The sequence below is a fragment of the Sus scrofa genome, chromosome 13 (genome assembly GCF_054392235.1).
Source record: "Sus scrofa isolate SSC_HxYL_T2T_F1_AM1 chromosome 13, Sscrofa_HxYL_maternal_Yorkshire_Landrace_v2.0, whole genome shotgun sequence".
Classification (NCBI taxonomy): Eukaryota; Metazoa; Chordata; class Mammalia; order Artiodactyla; family Suidae; genus Sus; species Sus scrofa.
In genome coordinates this window covers 92,592,241-92,619,864 of record NC_139395.1, presented here as the reverse complement: position 1 = coordinate 92,619,864, position 27,624 = coordinate 92,592,241, and the positions used below count along the sequence as shown (strand labels likewise).

Here is a 27,624-nt window from a genome sequence, read left to right as displayed (position 1 = left end):
AAAGTAAGATGGTAGCTGCCAGGGCTAGGGGAATGGGAGAATGGGGAGTTCTTTAATGAGTTCAAAGTTTCAGTTTTGCAAGATAAGTAGTTCTGGAGATAGTCTGCACAACAGTGTGAATATACTTAACAATACTGAACTATATACACTTAAAAATGGTTAGGATGGTAAATTTTATGTGTGCTTTACCACAAATTTTTAAAAAGACCAGTTAATACGAATGTGAATCGTTATACTGTATACCTGAAACTAATAAAATATTATATGTCAATCATATCTCAAATAAATAAATGACAAGAGTCCAAGTGAAAAGATGAAGGTATCTTGGTAGCCTGGACTTGAGTTGTATGGTGGCTATGTAGATAAAGAATAGAAGAACTCAAAATGCATTTGGAGTTAGAACAGCAGGATGGATGAAAAATGTGGGAGGTAAAGAAAGGAATCAAGTTTGACACTTGGCTTTTAACTACTGGGTGAATGGCAATACCATGTAATGAAATCAGAAAGATTGAGTAAAGGACTAATGGAGCAGATGGGGAAAGGATGCAGTTTAAAAGTAGGGGAATTAAGAATTTGTTTTGTTTGTTTTAAATTCAAAATACCTATGAGATATACAAGTGGCAATATCAGGGATACAGCTTGATATAGGCGGCATATTGTATTTTCCAAAGATGGCTGAAACCTGTCTTCAATACTGCATGCTTTTATTGTGTGATTTATTTTAAGTTAATGAATTTTATTACATTTATAGGTGTACAACAATCATCAAAATCAAATTTTACAGCATTTCCATCCCAAACCATCAGTGCATCCCCCACTCCCCAACCCGTCTCATTTGGAAACCATAAGTTTTTCAAAGTCTGTGAGTCAGTATCTGTTCTGTAAAGAAGTTCACTGTGTCCTCTTTTTAGATTCCACATGTAAGTGATAGCATTTGATGTTGGTTCTGTCTGACTGACTTCACTTAGTATGATAATTTCTAGGTCCATCCATGTTGCTGCAAATGCTGTTATTTCTTTCCTTTTAATGGCTGAGTAATATTCCAATGTGTATATGTACCACCTCTTCTTTATCCACTTCTCTGTCGATGGACATTTAGGTTATTTCCATGTCTTGGCTATTGCATATAGTACCGTGATGAACATTGGAGTACATGTGTCTTTTTGAGTCATGGTTTTCTCTGGATAGATGCCCCAGAGTGGGATTGCTGGATCAAATGGTAGTTCTATTTTTAGTATTCTGAGGAATCTCCATACTGTTTTTCACAGCAGTTGCACCAATTTACAATCCCACCAACAGTGTAATAGGGTTCCTTTTTCTCCACACTCTCTCTAGCATTTATTGTTTGTAGACTTTTTGATGATGGCCATTCTGGCTGGTGTAAGGTGGTACCTCACAGTGGTTTTGATTTGCATTTCTCTAGTAATGAATGATGCTGAACATCTCTTCATATGTTTTTTGGCCATCAGTATGTCTTCTTTGGAGAACTGTCTGTTTAGATCTTCTGCCCATTTTTGATGAGGTTGTTTGTTTTTTTGGTATTGAGCTATAGGAAGTGTTTATAAATTTTGGAGGTTAATCCCTTTTCATTCTCTTCAAAGACATTCCATGCTCTTGAATTGGAAGAGTCAATATTATCAAAATGACTATACTACCTAAGGCAATCTACAGATTCAATGCAATCCCTATCAAATTACGAAGGACATTTTTCACAGAACTAGGACAAAATATTTTAAAGTTTGTTTGGAAGCACAAAAGACCCAGAATAGCCAAAGATATCCTGAAAAAGAAAAATGGAGCTAGAGGAATCAGGCTCCCTGGCTTCAGACTATACTACAAAGCAACGGTCATCAAAACTGTACAGTACTGCCACAAAGACAGAAATACAGATCAGTGGAACAGGATAGAAAGCCGAGAATTAAACCCACACACCTACAGCGAACTCATCTATGACAAAGGAGGCAAGAACATACAATGGAGAAAAGACAGCCTGTTCAATAAGTGGTGCTAGGAAAACTGGACAGCCACATGTAAAAGAATGAAATTAGAACACTTCCTAACACTGTACACAAAAATAAACTCAAGATGGATTAAAGACCTAGATATAAGACCAGATATTATAAAACTCTTAGAAAAAAACATAGGCCAAACACTCTCCAACATAAACAACAGCAACATCGTCTCAGATCCACCTCTTAGAGTAATGACAATAAAAAAATATAAACAAATGGGACTTAATTACACTTAAAAGTTTCTGCACAGCAAGGGAAACCTAAACAAAACAAAAAGACAACCCACAGAATGGGAGAAAATATTTCCAAATGAAGAGACTTATTATGTGATTTAGATGCCAACTCCTGCTCTTTTTTTTTTTTTTTAAGGGACGCATCTGCAGCATAGGGGTCTAATCGGAGCTGTAGCTGCTGGTCTATGCCACAGCCACAGCAATGCCAGATTCAAGCCACATCTATGACCTACACCACAGCTCACAGCAACACCAGATCCTTAACCCACTAAGCAAGATCAGGAATCGAACCGGCATCCTCATGGATGCTAGTCAGATTTGTTCCCACTGAGCCACGATGGGAACTCCTAGATGCCACTTCTTAGTGGGCAGTCAATTTCCCTTCCCTTGAATATGGATCTGTGTTAGGTTTATTACTCTGCAGAAGTCAAGCTATTCTATTTCCAAGGTTGTCATAAAAGGTCTACAGCTTCTGCTGGACACTCTAAAGATGCTTATTCTTAGAGCCTGGCCATCACGCTGTGATGAAGCCCAAGTAGTCTATGTAAACATATGCAAGGAGAGGAACCAAGGCCCTCAACCCATAGCCAGTCAAGGAGCTCCCAGTCAACTGCTAACAACTTGTTAGCAATATGAACTGGCCAACCTAGATGACAGCACACAGAACAGAGACAAGCCACCTCCACACAAGTCCTACCCAAATGCAGATCTATGAGCAAAAGGAAAATAATTATTGCTTTAAATCACTCAGTTCTGGAGTGATTTTTACACAGTAAGAGATAATGGATATAATCATACCTGCAACTCAGAGAGGTCTCACCTAAAGTCATAAATTTGTGAATCAACCACATATCATACTATTTAAAATCATAGGATTCAATGCGATAACCATGGGATCATAAACAAGAGAGAAATAATTCCAGAATGAAGCTCTAAACTCCAATATAAAAAAAAAATTAGTAAATAAAAGACATCACTAATTCAACACCAAACTCTTCGCCAATTGCCTAAATTAAGAGAAACAGACATCAGGTATTCTATTAGTTTCAGTGTCATAAAACTACCAGGGCCTTCTGATCTGCTCGAATCCAAACTCACTGCTCTTTCATCTGATAATCAGTTAGTCTTCAGGGAATCCTCTTTTTCACTTTAGGGATCCCCTTTGTCCCTCTAGAATTTGATTTCATATACCACTCACCTTCCTCTTTAAGTTTTATGCCTTCCTTTAGGTGGGTAGAGCAAATTACACCACAGCTTTCTAAGAATGAACTAAGGAAGAATAATTTTTGGAGACCTTGCATGTCTTAAAATATCTACATTCTATACTTGTACTTAATAATTTTGCTGAGTAAAGAATTCTAGCTTGGGGAATTCCTGTCGTGGCTCAATGGAAACAAACCTAACTAGCATCCATAAAGATGAAGGTTCAATCCCTGGCCTGGCTCAGTGGGTTAAGGATCTGGCATTGCTGTGAGCTGTGGTGTTTTAGGTCAAAGATTCGGCTTGGCTCTGGCGTTGCTGTGGCTGTAGCACAGACCAGCAGCTACAATTTCTATTTGACCCCTGGCTTGGGAACCTCCATATGCTGTGGGTACAGCCCTGAAAAGACCAAAAAAAAAAAAAAAAAAGAATTCTAGCTTGGAAATCATATTCCCTGAGAATTTGAGTGCATTGCTCACTGTCTTCTGAGGTTGCAGTTTAGAACGATCAATCTCCATAATGTGATTCATTTCCCCTCCTTTGGAAATTTATAGATCTCCTTTGTCCCATGTATTTCAGAATTTCACAATGACATACTTCAGTGTCTGTGTGTACTGGTCACTAAACTAGTGTCTCAGACTTCAAACCTACTCTTCTCTATTATGCTTTGCAATGTTGAGGGGCCAGAACCCTGCAAATCACACTCCTATGCTAGCTAGCTGGCTTCCTATCAGACTCTCCATAAAAGGGACACTAGGAAGACAATAGAAGAGTCAAGGAGGAAAGAAGGAGCTATCAGTATCAACCATCAACTTTCACTCTGGCAATAGTAATGGTTCCAATATCAGCAACTGGTTCCAGTTAGCAAATTTCTGCTTTTATGGTTTTCCTGCCATCCCCAGACCAGTCTTATCTCCTAAAATATCTTTACTTCCTGAGCAGGCAGCAACTACTTAGAAGTTTGTTTCAGTTCCTCAGGACCACTCTTCAAGCTCCTAAATTCTAATAATTCCAATCTCTTCTCTTTGTTTTCCCAACCCTAGGGACTAGTAATTACTTCCTATAGTTGCTATCTTTGTGACACCCAAGTGTTCCTTTATTGCCTTTTCAGTTCTCCAATTATCTAATAGTTTCTGAGAACTGTTTCAACAAAGTAACACAAACTGGGTTGTAGCTTAGAATAGAAATCCATCTCACAGATCTGGAGGCCACAAGTCAAAAATCCAAGTATTGGTCATGCTCTGTCTGAAGGTACTAGTAAAGATCTGTTTTAGGCCTCTCTCCTAGCTTCTGGTAGCCTCACGCATTCCTTGCAGATGGCCATCTTTCCTCTATGCATGCCTGTGTCCAAGCGTGTGTCTAAACCTCCCCACTGTTTTTAAAGAACACCAGTCATACTGGCTTAGGGGGCACTCTAATGAACTTTAACTTGATTACTGCCATAAAGACCCTATTTCCAAATAAGGTGATATTCTGAGGTACTGAGGGTTAGGATTTCAGTATCTTTGGGGTGGTGAGACACAACTCAACCCATAACCTATGGCTAAATAATTCTTTATATTATAAAATTCTGTTATAAATCATATAGTCTCCATTTTCCTAACTAGACTCTGATTCACCTATTTTCATTCATTTTCCTTGAGTACCCAGAGGGCCTCTCAATGTGCAAATGATGTTCAATTCTGGGTGTTTTCTTGAGTACTTCACTGATACTACTTCTCTCTTGGACTGACTTTTGAAGTGTGTGTGTGTGTGTGTGTGTGTGTTTAATCAGTCTTCCATCTTTTCCTCTACTTTATGCAAAGTCTCTTCTACTTTAACTTCCATTCTGTTGTTTGTTTTCTTCTAGCTATTACCGTCTAAAGACAAATTTTTTGACCGCTCCTGCAGCATGTGGAAGTTCCTGGGCCACAGACTACAGCAGTAACCTGAGTCACTGCAGTGACAACACCTGATCCTTAACACACTTCATCCTCTAATTTCCTCTAAGAGCTGTTTTTTGTTCTGATTGCTCCAAATTCTTTTTTTCTATTTGCTTTGGTCTCTTGCATTAAAAGCTTTCCTCATGAACCTAATGATCCTTGATTGTCCGCTCATATTTAAAAGTAGGGTCCTAGAGTTCCCATTGTGGCTAAGTGACTTAAGAACCTGACATAGTATCTGTGAGGATGAGGGTTCAATCCCTGGCCTTGCTGAGCGGGTTAAGGATCAGCGTAGGTTGCAAAGGCAGATCAGATACCATCTTGCTGTGGCTGTGGTGTAGGCTGGCAGCTGCAGCTCCAACTCAACCCCTAGCCTGGGAACTTAACATATGCTACAGTGCAGCCCTAAAAAGAAAAAAATAAATAAAATAAAAAATAAAAGTAGGGTCCTAAAAACTGACTGTGGGTAACTTAGTTTTTCTTCTTGGGCTACTAAGGGAAGCATCCTCTAAGTTCCTACTTGACTGTCAGCATTCTGGGATCTCCAAAGGAGAAGGGACCTCAATAAGGGTTCTAACATTGACCATATTCACTTAATCCTGTAGGACACCTAGTCTTTAATTATATCTAGCACCTGTCTCTCAGAGACATTGTATTTTAACCACTGGAGAGGATAAATTTCAGTCCTCTGCTGAGACATTAAAGAGGGCAGTCACTTAGCTATACAGATTAACAAAGAGTAGGCTCATGCTGCTTTTTTTTTTTTTTTGTAATAGCTTACTAAGCTATAACTCAAATATTATACAATTGATAACTGATCCATTTAAAGTGTATGAGTCAATGGTTTTTAGTATATTCACAGTTGTGCAACCCACCATCAGAATCAATTTTAGAACATTTTCATCACACCAAAAAGAAATTCCATATCCTTGAACAGTCATTTCCCAATTCCCTCTAATCTCCCCTACCCTCAGCCCTAGGCAACCACTAATTAACTCTCTATCTCAATAGATCTGTATTTTCTGGACATTTCATACAAACAGAATCATGCAACATGTGACCTTTTCTGACTAGCTTCTTTTACATAAGCATACTGGGTTCATTCACGTTATAACATGTATGAGTACTTCAATCCTTTTTTTTTGCAATACGCATTTTATTTACCCATTTGTCATTTGATGGACATCTGGACTGTTTCTACTTTTTGGCTATTATGATTGACTGAGCTGTCTTTCTTTTTTTTTTTTTTTTTTGCTTTTTAGGGCCACATATGCTGCATATGGAAGTTCCCAGGCTAGAGGTCAAATCAGAGCTGCATCTGTCTGCCTACACTACAGCCATGCAGAATACAAGCTGCATCTGCAACCTACACCACCACTCACAGCAACGCTGGATACTTAACCCACTGAGCGAGGCCAGGAATTGAACCCACATCCTCGTGTATACTAGCTAGGTTCATTACCACTGAGCCACAATGGAAACTCCCTGAGCTATCTTCTTAAACAGACGGTCAAGCAATTCTTCTACTTTCAGCACCACCCACTCTTACCCCCTTTTCCACAAAAATAACCTGATACTGCCAATTCCTGAGCCCAAGGACTCTTACCTATTTTTCCTTCTGCCATTTTAGGACTGATTTTTTTTTTCACGGCCTCACCTGCAGCACACACAGCAGAAGTTCCCAGGCTAGGGGTTGAACTGGAGCCACATTTGCCAGCCTATACTACAGCTACAGCAACACCAGATCCAAGCCGCATCTTCAACCTACACCACAGCTCATGGCAATGCTGGATCCTTAACCCACTGAGCAAGGACCAGGGATGAAACCTGCATCCTCAGTGATACCAGTTGGGTTCATTACCACTGAGCCACAAGGGGAACTCCCAGGATTGACTATTTTTAAGTCTACTAAAATGTTTCTATCAGTCTGTGCTTTCTAGCTTCCAAACTTCATTGCTTCTTCCATTCTATTTACTGATGTAGTTCAAATCTTTAAAAAATATCCTATATGATCATCTTGACAGACTTTGGAGGGGAGTAAAAGTAATGCATCTTTCACTGCTCCATCTTTTTTTTTTTTTTTGTCTTTTGTCTTTTTGTTGTTGTTGTTGTTGTTGTTATTTCTTGGGCCGCTCCCGCGGCATATGGAGGTTCCCAGGCTAGGGGTCCAATCGGAGCTGTAGCCACCGGCCTACGCCAGAGCCACAGCAACTCGGGATCCGAGCCGCGTCTGCAACCTACACCACAGCTCACGGCAACGCCGGATCGTTAACCCACTGAGCAAGGGCAGGGACCGAACCCGCAACCTCATGGTTCCTAGTCGGATTCGTTAACCACTGCGCCACGACGGGAACTCCCACTGCTCCATCTTTACACAGAAGTCTTTTCTATTACTTTTAGCCTTTATTCTAACATATGCATTTTAAGACTATAAATTCTTTTAAGCATAGCTTACCTATATCCCTTAAGTTACATCATATTATTTTAATCGCTCAATTCAAAATAGTTTAATGTCATTCCTTCTTTAATCCATGGGTTACTTAGGAGTATACTGTTTAGTTTCCAAACAGTTGAAAATTTTCTAGGTATTTTTTGTAACTGAATTCTGGCTTAATTCCAACATGTCAGAGCACATATTCTAGAACTGATTATTTCCATCTTTCTTACGGCCCAGCATATGTCCATAGGCACATGAAAAAAAATCTGTATTCTGTATGTGCTGGGTGAAATATTCTAAGCATATAATTAGACTCATTTGTTAATTAAGTTGTTCAACTCTTTTCTTTTGACTTTTCTGTCCTGTTGTTCTACTAGTTACTCAGAGTTATGCTAAAATATTTCAAATTATGCTTATAGATTTGTCTAATTCTCATTATAGTTCTGCTAGGTTTTTTTTAATGTACAAGATTGGTTAAAAATCAGAATGATGGAGTTCCCATCGTGGCGCAGTGGTTAACGAATCCGACTAGGAACCATGAGGTCGCGGGTTCGGTCCCTGCCCTTGCTCAGTGGGTTAACGATCCGGCGTTGCCGTGAGCTGTGGTGTAGGTTGCAGATGCGGCTCGGATCCCGCGTTGCTGTGGCTCTGGCGTAGGCTGGAGGCTACAGCTCCGATTGGACCCCTAGCCTGGGAACCTCCATATGCCGCGGGAGCGGCCCAAGAAATAGCAACAACAACAACAACAAAAAAAAAGACAAAAGACAAAAAAAAAAAAAAAAAAAATCAGAATGATAATACAAAGTTAAGGAACAGTTTGCTGGTAAAAGCATAAATTGGTATTTTTTTTCTGAATAGCAGTTTGACAAGTTAGCAAATTTAAAACATCTATATTTTTGAACCCTGTCATTTTACATGTAGACATTGATTCTAAAGCTCCTAATGTGTACCAAGCAATGCTTAGCAGTTAAAACGGATTCATAAATTCTCATTTAAACCTTATAATAATCCTCTGATTAGGTATCATCCCCACATCACAGATAAGAAAAATGAAGTTTGGAGAGGCCTAAGCCTAAACTAATAAACTAACAGTGATGAAGCCTATACTTCATCATTTGAATTTAAGATGACTCTAGAATCTTTGAACTTATACTGACTCAAAAGAATATTTATAAAAGCCAAGTTAGAAAGCAAGATGTAGCATGTGATCCTACTTTTTTCTTAAGTGAGCATAAGTTTGTTATAGCATAAGTTTCTATATCCATACAAACAAATTTGGAATATACATATCAAAAAATAATAGATAGGGAGTTCCCTGGTGGTCTAGTGGTTAGGATTCAGTGCTTTCACTATTGTGGCCCAGGTTTGATCCCTGGTCTGAGAACTAAGATCCCACATCAAGTCACTGCACACTGCAGCCAATAAATAGATAGAAAGATGCCATTTAGAAGAAAGAAAAATTATTATACAAGAAACCTGTGATGAGACTGCTCATATAATTAAGACTAAACATAACTGAGATTTTTGGCAGTTAGGACTTAAAGGAAAAGACATTTTATTTCCTATAACAATGTAATTCCTGTTTCTCCCACTCTACTATGTGGCTTAGATTAATTCTCTCTCATTTTTGACTTTTATCAGGTAGGAAAATATAACCACACACACGCACACATACAAATACATACACAGACTTAGATATGTATACGTAAATATATATTACTGCTTGGATAGCTTCTTGTCTACAGCCCATTTATTCCACCAATTATGATTCACAACTACAGAGAGAGCTGATGAAAGTGGGGGGATTGTTTTTTGGGGGGCTGCCTTCAAGACATGTGAAAGTTCCTGGGCAAAGGATCAAACCCACACCACAGCAGTGACAATGCCAGATCCTTAACCACTAGGCCACCAGAAAACTCTGAAAGTGGCTCATTTAAAATATGACTTGGTGCTGGAGGGGCTGTGGAGAAAAGGGAACCCTCCTGCACTGCTGGTGGGAATGTAAACTGGTATGGCCACTATGGAGAACAGTTTGGAGATACCTTAGAAATCTATACATAGAACTTCCATATGACCCCGCAATCCCACTCTTGGGCATCTATCCGGACAAAACTCTACTTAAAAGAGACACATGCACCCGCATGTTCATTGCAGCACTATTCACAATAGCCAGGACATGGAAACAACCCAAATGTCCATCGACAGATGATTGGATTCGGAAGATGTGGTATATATACACAATGAAATACTACTCAGCCATAAAAAAGAATGACATAATGCCATTTGCAGCAACATGGATGGAACTAGAGAATCTCATACTGAGTGAAATGAGCCAGAAAGACAAAGACAAATACCATATGATATCACTTATAACTGGAATCTAATATCCAGCACAAATGAACATCTCCTCAGAAAAGAAAATCATGGACTTGGAGAAGAGACTTGTGCCTGCCTGATGGGAGGGGGAGGGAGTGGGAGGGATCGGGAGCTTGGGCTTATCAGACACAACTCAGAATAGATTTACAAGGAGATCCTGCTGAATAGCATTGAGAACTTTGTCTAGATACTCATGTTGCAACAGAAGAAAGGGTGGGGGGAAAATGTAATTGTAATGTATACATGTAAGGATAACCTGATCCCCTTGCTGTACAGTGGGAAAATAAAAAAAATATAAAAAAAAAAAAGAATAATATTCAAATCCCCCCCCCCAAAAAAAAAATATGACTTGGGGGAGTTCCCATCGTGGATCAATAGAAAGGAATCCAACTAGGAACCATTAAGTTTTGGGTTCAGTCCTTGGCCTCACTCAGCGGGTTGAGGATCCGGCATTGCCGTGAGCTGTGGTGTAGGTCGCAGATGCGGCTCAGATGTGGCATTGCTGTGGCTCTGGTGGACCCGGCAGCTGTAGCTCCAATTCAACCCCTAGCCTGAGAACGTCCAAATACCACGGGTTCAGCCCTAAAAACCAAAAAAAAAAAAAAAAAAAAAGACTTGGACTTGTTCTCAGTATGACAACTGGCCCTTTCCCTACGTATGTTCTGTGTTCTATACATAAATGACAAGACCAAGAATAATGCACATATACACTCATTATGTGTTGTGAGTGGGAATAAAAGAAGTAGTAGTATAGAAATTTTATTAAAGGAAATCAGAACCATTACAATAAGAACAAAGTAGGCAAACCTTTTCTATAAAGGGCCAGAGAGTAAATATTTGTTTTTAAAGGCCACACACAGTATCTGTCTCACATTACTATTATTATTTTTTTTTTTTTTGAACCCTTTAAAAATAGAGGTTCCCTGGTGGTGCAGCATGTTAAGGATCCAGAATTGTCACTGTTGTGGCTCTGGTTACTGCTGTGGTACAGATTCTGCCCCTGGCCAGGGAACTTCCACATGCTGCAGGTAAAGCCAAAAAGAAAAAGGAAAAAAAAAAAAAAAAGAGTAAAATCGTTCTTAGCTGAAGGCAGTACAAAAAGGCTTTTTGAGGGGTTCCAATTAAAATAGTGGATTTAAAAAAGTTTTGTTTTGTTTCTTTTTTGGTCACACCCATGCCATATGGAAGTTCCTGGGCCAGAGATCAAATCTGAGTAGCAGCTGCAACCTTCACCACAGCTGCAGCAACACTGGATCCTTAACCCACTGCACTTGGCGAGGGACTGAACGGCACCACCTCAGAGACAGATCTTTAACCCACTGTGCCACAGTGGGAATGCCTAATACAGTTCTTTTAAAAACAAATTAATATAGATATAGGAAGTCACTACTTTTTATGGTAAAGGGAGAAATCACAGGAAACTACTATGGACCAGAGAACAGGTTCAAAAACTGGTAGACAAAAACACAGCAATTCTACTTCCATATATATACATATTCCAAAGAAATGAGGGTGTATGTTCACTAAAAGACTTGTAAATAAATGTTCATAGCTGTTTTATTCACAACAGCTAAAAAACTGGAAATATCCTTAAAAGTGAAACTTTTTAAAAAAATTATATATTCATCCAACAAAATATGCCATTAATGAAAAAGACCAATTACAGCTGCATCCAACATCATGGGTGACTCTCACAAAAACAATGTTAAGTAAGTAGCCATTCACACAAGAGTATACACTGTATGGTTTCACTTATATTACTTCAAAAACAGGCAAAAATAGCCTATGGTGATATAGGTTAAAACAGCGATTACTTTGGGGGGGGGCAGATACACACTGGGAAAAGGCATGAGAGAACCTTCTGGAGCAATGGCAACGTTACACTTCGATCTGGGTGATGGGTGTATGTCTACAAATAGAAAAATTCAATGATGTATTCATTGCAATTTTGGGCCTTTGCGATTTCAAAAAATTTACAATGCTTTCTCCAAGCAAGTTTTTAAAGAAATTAATGAGATTTTCAACTGGATCCCACAACAGGAATTAACCAAAAGGAAAATTTTCTAAGGTCATATACACAAAGATCTTTATTTCAAAGTTATTTATAATAGGAAACAAATCTGGAAATAACACCTAATGAATGAGTGCCACACAAACTCTGGATTTCTCTGGTGTGGCAGAGAAATTATTATTTGGTGTCTTTCTGTTACTAGCAGCCAACCTTATTAACTCAAGGAAGACATCTGTCAAGGAGAAGAGCATGTTCATAGGCTCCAAGGCAAAAAAGAGCTTGGCTATTCAAGGTCCAAAGAACAGCCTAAAAGGGAAAAGAAAATGGTAAAAGATGCAGCTAGAAGTCGGTAAAAGCCAAATCATGGAAACTTTATAGGCCTTTTTAAGAACATGCAAAATGTAAAAGAAATGTGAAAGAAAGAAAGATTAAAGTAACTGATTTTCTAGAGCAGCAAAATCCTGGTAGAGCAGGGGCATGGTTGTACATGAAGTATTCTAAATGTTTCAAAAAACAAAATGTTATTTAAAAATATTGTAGTACTTAGAAGTGACCAAGCATTTCCAAAAAATTTTCCAATGCCTTGTTTAATAAGATGTTTTTATAATAGCTGGAATACTCAAAAAGTACAAAAAATTCTTTGTTATTACTTGAATGGATTTAAATGCAACATGATTTTGAAGCATGTACTGAAAGTTCTGGAAGGCTAATTCTGAAATTTAAAAAAAAAAACTTTTTAGATGCATCCATTTTCTAAATGATTCCCCCAAGCTATATTCTCACTGCTTTATTCAATTGGTCTGTTTGAACAAAAGCAGAAAATATTCATACTAAACTTATCCAAGTCAGCACTCCTTAAGTACAAGTTCAAGAATAAACAAGACAATCTGTGTGTCAACAGTTTATCTTTGAAGATAACTTAAAAAAATAAAAATACGCCATTATAAACAACCGAAAAAAAAAAAAGAAAAACAGCTTCTAAATTTGTTTCAGATCAGAAAAGTATACTCTCCAGAGATGTTTCACCTGATAGTTTTCCATGCTAGAGGTCTTACACCATTCAACTCTTGCTACATAAATGTAAGAAAAATACCAAGGAAACCCTATACTGCTGGCATTAACAGAAACTTTAGTTAAGAGGGAAAAAATGTGAAGAACAAATACATAAAAGCTAACTCCCCAAATGGAACAAATGGTTTTCAGAATGTTTTGCTTAATAAGCAGATTGCTCAATAAGCTGGTTCTTAACTGATGAACAAAAATGACAAAATAGGAAACTGTAAAAATGTTACTGTTCTATCAAAAAAAGAACATTCATTTAGATCAGTAAACTTAGTTACATGATATGTAATACACTGTTCACTTGTACTTTCAAGGCTCCCCACAATTCAGTCTCTTTATCAAGAGACTCAAACAAACTAAATTCCAATAGTAATACTGTTGGAGATTCATTTTCAGTGGGTCATAGAACTCAACTGTGAACATGACAATATTATTTTTGTTAACTCTGTTAATATACCCAACAAGCTAGAAGACTTTATGTAGACTTTAAAAATCAGTTTCAATGATTCAAACAATGCAAGTCATGAAGGTTCCTCTGCCCTGACACACAAGTTTTGAAACAACGAGAATACATAAATACACAAAGTGCAAAGTAATGTGAAGCAAACAATACAAAATGACATTGCAAGTTATGAAAAGAAGTATGGTTTCACTAATAACACAGCATTTAAAAAAAAAAAAAAAAAGGAATACACAGAACTGGAGTTAGGAAGTCAAGCAGGAAATCAAGGTTTGAGTCTCAGCTCTGCCACTATCACTACTGTGAATTAGTTAACTGTGCAGTTAGTCCGTATGGATTATTTTCCCTATCTAAAAAACACAAGGTTGGATCCCAATGTTCCCACAATATTGCTCCATGGTATTATGATACATGCCCACATAAGATTAAAAATCAAAGGAATGATAAAACAGTAGAGACTGCATTCAAAGGAAAGCAACAAAGGGAACATAAAGAAGAATGCACCAAAAGACCAAAAATGAAACTTCAACAAAATTTGACTTCATTTTTTACTTAAGGAGGAAAATTCCTTTTAAAGAATGCAGGCTAAACATAAGACAAGAAAACAGAAAAATACAAATTCTAAATGAGAACAGAGATTGGTTTGGTTAGGGTGGACAGCTCCTATAGAGAAACAGTGCTATCATTAGAAAAAGTAGGTCTTCAGCAGACTGTTAGAAAGATGGGAATTCTGAATTAGGCTCTGTAAATAACGGCAAATTTTTGCTGGTTTAACAGCGAGAGTGTTGCAAGCGTTATTTTAAGAACGAGGCAGAAGGCAGGACATAATGAGTGGGGAGAAAATTCAGGCAGAAAATGCAGCTCAATGCTGTGGGAAGGAACAGATAATCTCAAATAAATTTCAGAAAATAGCTGACAAAAACTGGCCAATGTTATGTGGACACAAGTCAAAGATAAAACCAATTTTTATGTCTGGCTAATTTAAGGCAGAATAATATCACTAAAGACAAAGTCAGCATATGGAATCAGTTTTCATGGGAAAGCTATAAATTCTATCTTTCAAATAAAGTGAGAAATATCCAGATAGAATTGTGCCTTATTAAATAACCCTTAAGTGTCATTTTTGGCCCTGTCAGTAGTCTTCCTAAAACAGCACAGCAAAGTATTTATGGAGAACTTAAGTGCTTAGTGATTTCAAGAGTTTCCTCCAATCCTAGTTATTAACTAAATAACTAAAAAATCATTTAGTCTTCTGGTATAAGTAGAGAGCATTTGGTATTTTTCTATAAAGGAGAGCAAATTGTGAAAATTATTAAACTATAAGGGAAAAAAATGGACTGCATTTGTATCTATTAAGTCTTCCTGACAAGTGATTTACAACAATAATCACATCTACCTTGAGCTTTGGCAAGAAAGCTCTCAAAGGTTAAGAAATTAAAATAAAATAGAGGAATGAACTGAGGGTTTGGGGAGGAAATGTTCTAAAATTGAGATTGTGGTGTTCTGTTGTGGCTCAGTGGTTAACGAATCCGACTAGGAACCATGAGGTTTCGGGTTCGATCCCTGGCCTCGCTCAGTGGGTTAAGGATCTGGAGTTGCTGTGAGCTGTGGTGTAGGTTGCAGACACGGCTCGGCTCGGATCTAGTGTTGCTGTGGCTGTGGCACAGGCCGCCAGCTACAACTCCGATTCGACCCCTAGCCTGGGAACCTCCATATACTGCAGGTGTGGCCCTGGAAGAAGAAAAAAAAAAAAAAAAGAGTAAAATTAGGTTGTGATAATGGTCGTACAACTAGAAATATATACTAAAATTCATTGAATTAAAAAAAGAAAAAATGGAGTTCCTCTCGGGGCTCAGTGGAAATCAATCTGACTAGCATCCATGAACATGCAGGTTCCATCCCTAGCCTCGAGCAGTGGGTTCAGGATCTGGTGTTGCCATGAGCTGTGGTGTAGGTCACAGACGCCTCTCAGATCTGGCATTGCTATGGCTGTGGTGTAGGCCGGCGGGTGTAGCTCCCACTCGACCCCTAGCCTGGGAACCTCCAAATACCACGGGTTCCGCCCTAAAAAGACAAAAAAATAAATAAATAAAAATTTAAAAAGAAAAGAAAAATCCAATGGCATGATAAAAAATGTTTGATGTATGCTTCAAGTTTTATTTACAAAGACCTCTAAATCTGGACTAAATATAATGCTTAGAAAAAGAAAGCAAACAACTTAAAATTTAATACATGAACAAGCACAGCTAAGAAATCTTGACCATTCTGCATAGAATGCTTACAAATCATAATTTCCAAAAAAGAAAGTCCCCACGTTTGTGATCAAGATAAAATAAAACTATTAATCAACCACTGCATATTTCTCGAGTTTCTATCAAACTGTGAATGGGATGCCTATTTAAGAACTAAACATTATTGACAATTATCAAACAGATAAAACCTTCTTCTTGGATTATTTCCCCATTTACTATGCACTCATAGCTGAAGATGGAGACTTTGGGTACAGTGCTTTCCAAGTGCTTAATAAATTGTACAAATTGTCTTTCATAAATCTGCCGAAGTTAAGATTTTAAAAAGTGAATACCTCTTGCAACACTTACCAGTTTTGTCCGGATATTCAGCTTATTTGCTCACCACCCAATACAGGATTAGAAATTTCTCCTTACCTTCTTTCCTAACTCTCATGGTTTCTTACCAAATCCAACGGCCAGAATTATTTTTAGGTAACTAATTCCTTAGTTAGACATTAACTGAGCGCACATAATGTTAGGGTTCTCAGACCCGAACAAAATCCAGCTTCCCGAGTTTCTGACGGCTAATTTAACTTTTATGGACACAGATAAGAAAGGTTACAAAACCAACTATCGAGATACATTCTTTTTACTGGATATATTAGAACACAATATAGTCAAAAGCTCATAGTTCAATCAACTCTCGTACTAATCTACCGCAAATCCACAAGATTAAAATAACCCGTATTTTTCCAGTAGAAGGGAAAGGAGGGGGGGGCTGGAGGGGGCGTATGGCGCATCACCAGGATGTCCACCCCCAACACAGGGAAACGCTCCTTACCCCCACTCTCAAGCTGGGGGTGTGCACGCCCCTGTCCTCGTCTACCACGTCCCTACCTTCGCGGCCTCGGACTGCGCCACAACAGCCAACACGACTTTTGGTTAGGAAAAGAAACGGGGTGGGGGACACGCGCCACACATTCGACCTCCCAGCCTCACGGGGCGGCAGGCCGCTGCGCTCAACACGACCGCACTCCCAAAGGATGGAGAGGGAGGCCGCGGGGCCGCGCCGCCCAGGGCAGTGGCCAGAGGGTCGCGCGCAGCAGCCAGGCAAATGCCTAGGCCGGGACGAGCGGCCTCCCCGCCCCCTCCGGCTCAACTCGGGGCCGGCAGACGGCGCCCCCGGGGGCTAACTTCGCCGGGGAAGAGGAAGTGCCGCGGCAAGTAACAGGCTGTGAAGACTCTGGAAGCAAGGAAAAGCTGTCCGTGCGTCTGCCTGCCGGCAGGACCGTCTCACCTCCCCTCTTGCCGAGCCCAGGCGGCCCCAGCTCACCTGAGGAGGGCACCGGGATGCCACCGCGGCCACCGCGATGGCCGTTAGGGCACGAGGCCTCCGCTCTGCCGCCGCGTAGCTCTGGGGAGAGGGGCGGGGCGCGCGGCGAGTGGGCGGGGCTGCTGTGCGGACTGGCTGCGAGGCCGCGGGCGGATCCGCGCGGGCAGGAAACCCCCTCCCTGCCCCATCTAATAGGCTCAGCCGCTCCGTCCCTCCTATCACTGACGCGAGAGCGATCTGCGCTGCGCCACGAGTGGGCGGGCCCCTCTGTCAATCAAGCGTTGTGCTGGGTGTGGAGTGAGCTGAGAAGGCTCCGCAGACAGCTTTGAGCGAGCGGGCGAGGAACGCTGGGCCTGCATCTGATTCTTGTAGCTTTTGTCTCTCTAGCTGATTACTTTGGACTTTCTCAGCGCCACAGGAGAGAACCCACAACAGAAATGACGGCTTCCCGAGGTCAGCCCTTGCTATTCTGGACGCTTCCTCCTGGTTTCCGCATCTGAAGAAGGTCTTGCCAGCAAAAGGTTTTTAAGGGCGGGGAACTTAAAAAGCAAAACAAACATAAAGACCTGGAAATGGGGACCTGAGAGGAAAATGTCAGGCATATGCTTAAATTGAGCAGCAAACAGAAATAAGCTGAGTCTGAAGGCCTTCGAAGGGTCCTGGTGCGTGGGTAGCTTCCCGTCTTGGCTGCAGAAGCCTTGCTGTGAGGAGAGCAGTGACCTTTGGTGCCAGGTCTGCCCATTCTTAGCGGCCCAGCCCCAGTCACCGGCCATCAGTAAGTTGGTTCTCCCGCGACGCCAGCACTGCAGCCACCCTCCATTCCCTGCCATCTCTGTAGCTCTGCTTAGGTGTTGCCCCCTTAGGGAAGACTGCCAAGGTGCACAGATATTGTCCCCACCTAAGCTGTTGAAAGAGTCAGTCCGTCTCCCTACCGACACTGTACATTCAGTTAAATCAGGAGCCATGTCAGTATACAGTTTTTCCCCAGTGCCAAGCACATGCTAGATCGTCAGTAAATATTGTTTAGGCATTAATACATCTTCCAATCCCATTTTTAATCCTGGCCCTAAATTCCAAGAGTTTCTGCTTTTCTATATTTAACTTCAAAATTGTTTGCGTGCTGATAGAGGTGTGTGGTTCACTTGCTATATATAGGATCACAAGGTCAAGCACAAAACACCTATGGTCCAGCCCTTCCTGGCCTCAAGTTGGCTAGAGCAAGTAGACCACACTGAACTCCAGGCAGCAACAACTCTACATCTATATCCCATAACTAGCATCTAAAGTGAATAATGTAAGTGAATTTTGGATTATTCAAAGGGTCTAAATACCTTTGCATATTTTATCATGGACTGAATTGTGTTCCCTACCAAAATTCATGTTGAAGCCCTATCCCCCAATGTGAATGTATTTAAAAGTACATTCTAAATGTATTCTAGAAAGGCCTCCTAGGGCCTTTAGGAGGTAACTAAGGTCAACTGAGGTGGTAAGAGTGAGGCCCTAATCCTATAGGATGTGCCCTTGTAAGATACAGCAAGCCCTGTAGCTTGCTCTCTGTCTTCACAACTAGAAGACACACTGAGAAGGCAGCCATGTGCGCGCCAGGAAGAGAGCTCTTGCCAAAAACTAACTTTGCTGGCACTCAGATGTGGGACTTTCAGTCTCCAGAACTGTGAGAATTAAATTTCTGTTGTTTAGGCCACCCAGTCTGTGGTATTTTGCTGTAGCAGCCCAAGCTAACTAATACAGTAGTTTTATTTGTTGATACATCTTAGTAAAGTTCATGGATAGAGCTATTATTACATTCATTATTGAAGCTGGAGAAACCATGGTCCAGAGGTTGAAACTATTTCTCCAGAATCACATATCAAACTACACCTTGCTCAATTCTAGTTACATATTTAACATGTGATAAGCTTAGGAGATGTGAATAAAAATATAACAGATAAAATGGTCCTTTCCATCAGGTAGCTTATGACCCTAAAATATCATTTTAAGTGGGGAAAATAAGCCCAGAAAAAAAATATGCTGAAGTCATAACTTTAGATTTTATTTTGTAAGAGAATATGTATTTTGAATGGGCCAATGATCTGAATAAACTCTTCATGAGATTTTGATCCAGATCTCTTAACTATGGCATGCCACCTATTGAAGCAATAGAAGTGAGGGGAAGAGCTTTTTCATAAGAGGATTTTAGTTATTTGTAAACATGTTTTTTCCTTTTAGTTTTCCTTTAAATTTCCTCATTGCCCATTCTTACTAGGAACTCTGAAAAAAGAAAAACAAAAAAAAATCTTAGAAAAAGAGATAGAATTAAAGAAGAAAAATAAGGGAACAACAATGAAAGAGGAAAGCATTAGGTAGAAGGGTAGATAGGCAGAAAGTGATGTATGAAATTATATTACAGTGTACTTAGAAGAAATAGAGTCCATGACCTTATGAGGTGGGAGTTGTCCCAAAGACTCCCTTTCACACTCTGTATCTCCCCACCTTCCAAATTTAAATATGCAGTTGGTTCCTCCTTCCTCTCATTTAGTGGAACTCACATCAAAAAATGAGAATCACTCCTAATTAGTTCTGAGTGGACTAAGGAGTAGTCAGAATCAGGAAACAACACTTAGGTGAAAACTTATGACTAATAGACTAGAAATGGGGCCTCAGATATGGGAACTAATCTGTCTAGGATAAAAACATGTAGGCAGCTCACTTCATTCATCTCAAAGAAAAGAATTTGGGAAGACAAGGGAAAAATGAGGCTCCATGTCTCAAGACCTTTCCCAGGAAACTATTGATAGCTTATATGTAGAAGTGATTAGGGAGAATGATCTGGTTTGGCATCAATGTAAGATAGAACTATTTAGGACAAAAACAAGAAACAGAGAAAAAGAAAAAAACCCACCCTACCTACTAATCAGTAAGCAGTAACTAATCACATGTTTGACTGTGAAATACAGAAATTAGTGGGCCCTGGTAGCTAAATTTCTGGATTAAATACTGTTATGCTTTATGCTTTTATGGGAGTTAATACAACAAAAATATATTGCATCTACTCTGGTGGGCACTACAATTGGTACCAGAGATCTAAAGATCAGTCAAACTTAAAGGAGCTTCAACCAATGACAGAGAATAAGATTTAAACAGATAACGTATTATTTATATAGTAAATACAGCAATAGATATGTACAGGGGGACATTAGGCAACAGGGGGAGAAGAGGTATGTGGTTAGGCTATTCAGGCAATTAAGTAGGCAAAGGAGAAAGGCCTTCCAATTAGAGGGGCCTGCATTTTAAAAGGCATTATATAATATTAGAATATTGCAAGAGCAGAAAAACTAACAAATGTAAACAAGAGTGGATTATGCAAGTTAAGGCCCTTGGATTTTATCATATAGGCAATGAGACCCATCAAAGGGTTTTCTTAACAGCACTTTATAAACTGTCATTCTGTTGTTTTCTGGTCTCCATGGTTTCCTGTATGTCATATGTCTTTTCCTCTGGGTGCTTTTAAGATTTTGTTTCTTTATCTTTGTTTATCATAGCAGTTACACTATGTTTCTAGGTGTGATTTTCTTTGTATTCATGCTGGGGTGGTTCACTTATTTCCCTGGATCTGTGGATTGCTGACTGTTTTTGTTGTTTCTTTTTATCAAATTTGGAAAACCTCTGGCCGGTATCTTCAAATATTTTTTTCCACCCCTTTCTCTCTCTCTCTTCTTCTGTGACTACACTTAACACTTATGCTAGACTTCTTAGTCCTTGGTATGGTTCAATCCAGGCTATGTTCTTTTTTTTTTTTTTCCAAATATTTTCCTTCTGTGCTTCAATTTGGATAATTTTTATTGAGAGCCAATAATTCCTGGAAAATCTGAATGTTAACATTTTCCCAAAAGCACAGACATCCGACAAGTGACTGTGGGTTCCTTTGGGGTATATTTGAAGGCATATTAGTCAAGAGAACAGAAATCACAGGATATTACAAGAGAGAATTTAGTTTTGGGTGTTGAAGGACTGGAAAAGGAAAAAGGGACCACTGAAGTATCCCAGATATGATAACTTAGAAGTAGCTACCACCTCTAAGGAAAGTGAAAAAGAGGAATCGAGGTGGAACCATCAGGTGTCAGGAGCTCAGAGGAATGACCTAGCTGACTTGCAGCTCACACCCCTGCGAGAGTGCTCTCCAGCCTGCTTGCTGCGACTGAGAGGGATATGATGAGGTTGGATGGGGGTGAAGGAGTGCTAAAAGAAGTTCAATTGCTGCTTCTGGAGCAAAGGGCTCTCACTTATGTGGTAACAATGACAGAAACTGCAAGCAAACAGAAAGGAGGAAGTCCTTTCTTCTCTTGTCTTTGAGTCTCCCTCTAATGCCTTTTATTGGTGGAACCTAGTGAGACACCAGCTGGCATAGGAAAAATGTAGTTTGCAGGATCTGAGCCATAGCATCACAGAGGAAAGTATGGATGGGTGAATCTGAAATTAAGGTAACATAAAAAGAATAACAGTAGCTTAATAACCAGTACCACATCAACATTTGTTTGTGCTAAATTCATAAAAACTTCCCCAACTAGATCCAAATTAATGCCACCTTATATGCTTTTACAGACTTTTAGGGTCTTTTGAAAAGAATCTCAAGATACCATGTTGCATCAGTTTTCTGCTATCCTATGACTATTTCTTGTGTCTTTTTCAGGGATAAGGAGTACCTTTACTGCAGCTCACACATGTACTTGCTACAAAATCATAAACAAGGGCAGGTTGGAAGAGACCTGCATACCTGAGGATGAGTAGACCCTCTCCCAACATTAGGTCTCCCACCATCAGGCACAAAATGGCTGGCAAGAATCCAGTCTTCTCTCTACTTCTGTATCCTATGCATTGCCTAATGAGGCATAGCAAGGAGAAAACCCATTTCCTGTTCTAAGGTAAGACAACCACCACTGCCATTGAAAAACCCATTTCCTTCCTTTGTTCCCTCTCACTTGTTTAACTCAAGCTCCCTTACCCAGCCCAATCACCTCTAATTTTCCTGTGAAAACAGATTACAAAACAGGGCTTTTTTTCACCTTATAGATTTTTGAATATTGAAGGATTTTTGTTTAATATTTATAGAATATTGAGCATGAAAATTTTTCTAATTTTTCAACTTCAGGGCCACAGAAGTTCCATCTGAAAGGCATCACTTCTTCAAGTCTTATGTTCTTTAGTGATAAAAGTTAACATTCCCTATCACAACTACCTTTTATTATTAATAGGAAAGACATCAGGTTCATGATATTCCACATCATTTAATATTTGTTTTTAATATATTAGACTAGAATAAATTTTTCTACATCTGCATATATTATATAGCACTGTGTCAGTTATACAACACACAAAAAATTTATAGGTAAACATTAAAATGGCAGTGTACCTGTTAATAACTGAACATTAATAGGATAAGAAGCAGATATTCATTTAATGGGAGAATCTAGTATTTCCTGATAATCCTGCCTTCGTAAATTCCTCCAGTAAAGTTTATAGCCAGCAAGGACAAAAACACTAATCATAATAATTACCCCTCCAAAGACATCATAGACACTAGGAAATATGTGTAGCACTAGAAGCTGCAAGACCATAGCTACCACAATCTCCAAATGTTGTACTGTGCTGACCAAGGCTGGATGGAATTTGTCCAAGGCATAATAAACTCCTAAGAAGGCTGCAGTAGAGCAAACACATATAGCAATGAGATAACTCCAGGTTTCTCCATCTAATGGGATGATGGGTTCTTGAAGAACAAACATAGTGGACACTCCCCAGACTGTCCCAGTCCAACCAAAGGTAAACAGTGCAGTCCACATGCTGATCTTCTCCTTAATGGATCTGTATACTATCATGGAAAGAGCAGTGGTCAGTCCAGCCATCACGGTCATGGTGTACCCAAAGGCTTCCTTCCAGGCATTTAACAAAGAATTGTCTTCATCAACAATGTTGGGGATCATGACAAGACAAACACCTAAGATGCTGCAAACAACTGTAGCCATGTCAACATAAGCCATTTTCTCATCTACAAGTAAAAAAGCCAGAATGGCACTGAAGACTGTGGTTGTGGCTCTCCACATAGTGGTCCCATTACTGGGAGGAACTATTGAAAATGATGTATAAGCACAGGTGATAGAGATGACATTGCACACACCATAAAAGAAGAGTCGCAGTCTGTATCCACTGGGTCCAAAGGGGGCCTCCTGGTAGTAACATACAACTAATACAGATAAAACCTGCAAAACAGAACGGATAAAAATCAGTTCTAGAGATGGAACTTTAGAACGATCAGAAACAAGCCTAGTGATAAGGGCTACACATCCATGAGCCAAAGCAGATCCAAACAGCACTATCCACATCTTTCTGGACTGAAAAATATTTTTTTCTGCAAAGCTTTGTAATTGTCCAGTCTCATTGATCACTGGGTCTTCTGTTGGTGGAGGTCGGGTATCCATGGTTCCAAAGAAAGTTCTCCCTTTTCTTTTCATTTCACTCAGCAGGCCTTTCTTTGGATTTTCTTCCATAAAATTTCCATAGTCTTCATTGATCTCTTCATATCCATTATCCCCAGGCTGAGGATAATGAGAAGTATATTTCACCATCACTGTATTGGGATGTATTTTCACCCGTTTTTTAACTGGGTATTTTTTGGAGGGAGAGGTATCCATTTCTTCAGACAATCAATTCTGTTTAAGAAGAAAAAAAAGACAGATGTATGCATTTATCCATTTAAATATAGTTTTAATTTTATAATTTTCTATTATAATCATAGGTACCAATTCAATAATAGAGTATAGACATTGAAGGGTTTTTTTTTTTAAAAAAAAGCTAATAGGGAGAGATGATCTGACAATATATCTTATCAGATGTATGAAACCCAATGAAACTGTCTGCCCTTTTTTCACTTCATCTTAAGTCTGCCTCTGTTTCTCATGCTGCTTATTCTTTGTCTTAGTCAGCTCTATTTCCTATCTTTACATCACAAACAACTGATATTTTTCCACTTTTTCTTTCCTACCTCTCTATCCATCCAATAATAAAAACATAGAAAAATAAATAACAAAGTAGATCAAAACTTTCCTTGTCATTGTGTCCATTTGTCTATTATAAATTAGAAATGGATAAGTCCAAATTTTTTTGTATAATCACTTCTGTATGACACCAAAACTAGCCTTATATTATAAGTTATAGGGTTTTTTTAAAATATTTATTCTGGGCTTCCCATACACTTTTAGATATATGGATAGATATACTGAAATAGAAAATAAATAAAGTGGATTTAGTGACATTCATGCATTGTTGCTATACATAGCTTTTCTGATGAGCAAGTAGGCAATATGTTTAAAATTTTAACTGAAATCACTCTTTAATTCAGAAATATCACATATAAGGTTTTATCCTAAAGAGATGATCACAAGATGCTTTCTACCTTGTGTTTTTTTAAAAAGGAAAAAACAAGAGTACATATTTATATTTGCTTATGTAACATAAAAAGGAATTCCAGGAAGATACAAAGAAAGCTAATAATCATTGGAGTGGGACAGGGAACAAGAGTGTTAGAAAACATTTTTACTGTATAATATTCGATATATTTTTGAATAGGGATAATTATTTTATTTTTGCCTTTTTGCTATTTCTTGGGCCACTCCCGTAGCATATGGAGGTTCCCAGGCTAGGGGTCAAATTGGAGCTGTAACCACCGGCCTATGCCACAGCCACAGTAATGCAGGGATCTGAGCCATGTCTCCAACCTACACCACAGCTCATGGCAACGCCGGATCCCTAACTCACTGAGCAAGGCCAGGGATCGAACCCGCAACCTCATGGTTCCTAGTCAGATTCATTAACCACTGAGCCATGACAGGAACTCCAGGATAATTATTTGAAAATTAAATTACAAACTAAAAAAAAATGTTCATCTGTTATTGAGAAAAAGAGCATACCAAAAACAACAGAAAGATGTATGAATAGGAGAATTCGATGTTGCTTCCTAGAATGACCCTTCATACTATCCTATGCATCCAGTAAAAAAAACGGTGCAGATCTTTATTGACATAGATGTTCAAGACATATTGTTGAGTGGGGAAAAAAAAGTTGAGCTTGTTTTAAGAATTAAATGATATAATGCATATAAAGGATTTGACACAGTGCTATCATACAGTAAACTTTCAATGAATATTAATAAATTCAGGAATTCCCATCATGGCTCAGCAGAAATGAATCTGACTAGCATCCATGAGGACGTAGGTTCAAAATCCCTGGCCTTGCTCAGTGGGTTAAGGATCCAGTGCTGCTGTGAGCTGTGGTGTAGGTCACAGATGTGGCTCGGATCTGGCATTGCTGTGGCTGTGGCAAAAGTCAGCAGCTACAGTTCCGGTTCAACCGCTACCCTGGGAACCTCCATGTGCTGTGAGTGTGGCCCTAAAAAGACCAAAAAAAAAAAAAAAAAAATTAACAAATTCAGCTTCCTTTCACTTGTAATTAACTCTTTTGAAACACCAGGTGTCTTCTAAATGTTATTCTCTCTTTGAGACCTATATTTGTTCACTCAGTTCTCTCCCCTTTCCCCAAGAACAATTTCTTGTTTTCTTCCCAATGATTTCTCCCCTCCCCTTAAAGTTAAAAAATTTTTAAAAGAAACCTTTTTATTTTTTGTCCTCATGACATATTTCCTGTTCCTTGCCAAAAACTACTTCCAGGACCTTAAACCATGGTGCAGAAATCAAATCCTATCTTGTTCTCTGACACCATCTGGGTAAGCCAACTGTTCCTATTTACTCCTTTCTTGTCTAAATGACACCACCTTCAGTCATTTTAAAAAACACCACCTGTGCCTCCAAGCCCTTTATTTAATTCCTAGCCTGGACCTCCCACTGCTATCTGGCTAATCTGGATGTTCTTCTTTCAACTTTTATCAGGATATTTCCACTTCAAATCAGGACTTTAGCTCCAGTAATCACAAACTGAAATCTGGGAGTCTGATTCTGTTTTGTAAATGAATTCAGTTGTATCATTTTTTAAATTAGAATGGAAATATGGGGGAAGGGATAAATTAAGAGTTTGGGATTAACATATATAGACTACTATATATAAAACAGATAACCAACAAGGATGTAGTATATAGCATAGGAAATTCTACTCAATATTCTGTAATAACCTATATGGTAAAAGAATCTGAAAAAGACTGAATATATGTATGTGTATAACTGAATTACTATAATGTATACCTGAAACTAATATAACACTGTAAAGCAACTGTACCCAATTTTTAAAAAAGACTAAAAAAAAATTTCACAGATTGAATTAATGGTCTTGGCCTCCCAAATAGCTTTTCCTTTCCTAACATCCTCATTTATATTTGAAATACATGAATTTTTCTAGTTCCCCAAGCTAGAAACCAAGGAACACTCTGAATTATCCTTTCTGCCATCATACTTTCATTTAGTAGTCATTAATCTTACTGTTTTTTGTCTTTGAAGTATTTCTTAGATTTTTCCTTTCTCCTCCAATTCCACTTTACCTTTGTTATTCCGGATCAGGTTTTTGTGAATTCCCATTTAGAATACTTCAACAGCATCCTAACTAGCCCCCTTGAATCCCTAAAATTCAACTATTTAATACCACGGTCACATTAATACTTTTAAAAAATTCAAAACAAAACAAAAACTTCCCTCAAACTTTCTCCATTCAAAAACCTACATGATTTCCTAACTACTTCCTTGAATCTCAGCTCCTCTGTTTAGCTCTCAAGACTTTGCCTAGTCTAGCGCCTGTCAATACTTAGCTCCTCAACACACATATTTGATTAGTCCAGTGTCCTCCAGTCCCAACTCCCCCCATGTACATATTTCTCTATGCCTTTATTCTTGCTGGCTTTCCCTTCTGCTCCAACTTTCTAAATACTGCTCATCTTTCAAGAGAACTCAGTCCAAACTCTGCCTTTTAGAAACAAACCTTCCCCGACCCCTCTGGCCACTTATTTTTTTCTTCCTTGTTTAACATCTGCATTGGTTCTTCCAATTTTTGAGTCGCATCATTTTGTTATTTTTGTAATCTCATCATTTTGTTATTTGTTTTGTTCTCAACTCAGTGGAATTGTGTCTACAGTCATTGTATCCAAATTTGTTGTTAAATCTCCTTTCCTTGCTAGTCAGCAAGTATCTTAATGACACTGAAGTTTGAGCCCATGATTTCCCACTTGCTATTCAGTTAAAATTGTGTCTTTTATCCATTCAGAGCTTTCCCCTTCCCACTGCAGGCCAGGTATGTAGCCCCAGGAGCACAAATAGGGGAAGGACATAGTCTGCTATTTCACCCCATCTCCCATTC

At 39.0% G+C, this 27,624-nt stretch overlaps 3 protein-coding genes and 1 long non-coding RNA gene across 11 annotated transcripts in view; 1 reads left to right on the top strand and 3 right to left on the bottom strand.

Annotated features, from left to right (window-relative positions):
* NCK1 (NCK adaptor protein 1) overlaps positions 1 to 17,370 on the bottom strand; it is a 78,485-nt gene extending 61,115 nt beyond the window's left edge. For 2 of the 4 annotated variants that reach the window (XM_084986672.1, XM_021068315.2), the window contains exon 1: positions 17,278 to 17,370. The gene's annotated coding sequence lies outside the window, so the exon portion shown is untranslated. Of the gene's footprint in view, positions 1 to 16,841 lie in introns of all 4 variants that reach the window. The other 2 variants (XM_021068316.2, XM_084986671.1) reach the window with 2 other exon arrangements.
* IL20RB (interleukin 20 receptor subunit beta) overlaps positions 1 to 27,624 on the bottom strand; it is a 991,209-nt gene that overhangs the window by 105,463 nt on the left and 858,122 nt on the right. The window lies entirely within an intron of this gene.
* LOC146397468 (uncharacterized) overlaps positions 17,595 to 27,624 on the top strand; it is a 39,507-nt gene continuing 29,477 nt past the window's right edge. For both annotated transcript variants that reach the window (XR_014823977.1, XR_014823978.1), the window contains exons 1-2: positions 17,595 to 18,052; positions 21,965 to 22,196. This is a non-coding gene — a long non-coding RNA (uncharacterized LOC146397468). The remainder of the gene's footprint in view (positions 18,053 to 21,964; positions 22,197 to 27,624) is intronic.
* The window catches only part of SLC35G2 (solute carrier family 35 member G2), a 33,616-nt gene continuing 28,535 nt past the window's right edge, over positions 22,544 to 27,624 (bottom strand). For all 4 annotated transcript variants that reach the window (XM_003358564.5, XM_005654027.4, XM_021071125.2 and 1 more), the window contains exon 2: positions 22,544 to 23,981. In XM_003358564.5, coding sequence (XP_003358612.1) covers positions 22,725 to 23,963 — 1,239 coding nt within the window. In that variant the 5' untranslated portion in view covers positions 23,964 to 23,981 and the 3' untranslated portion in view covers positions 22,544 to 22,724. The remainder of the gene's footprint in view (positions 23,982 to 27,624) is intronic.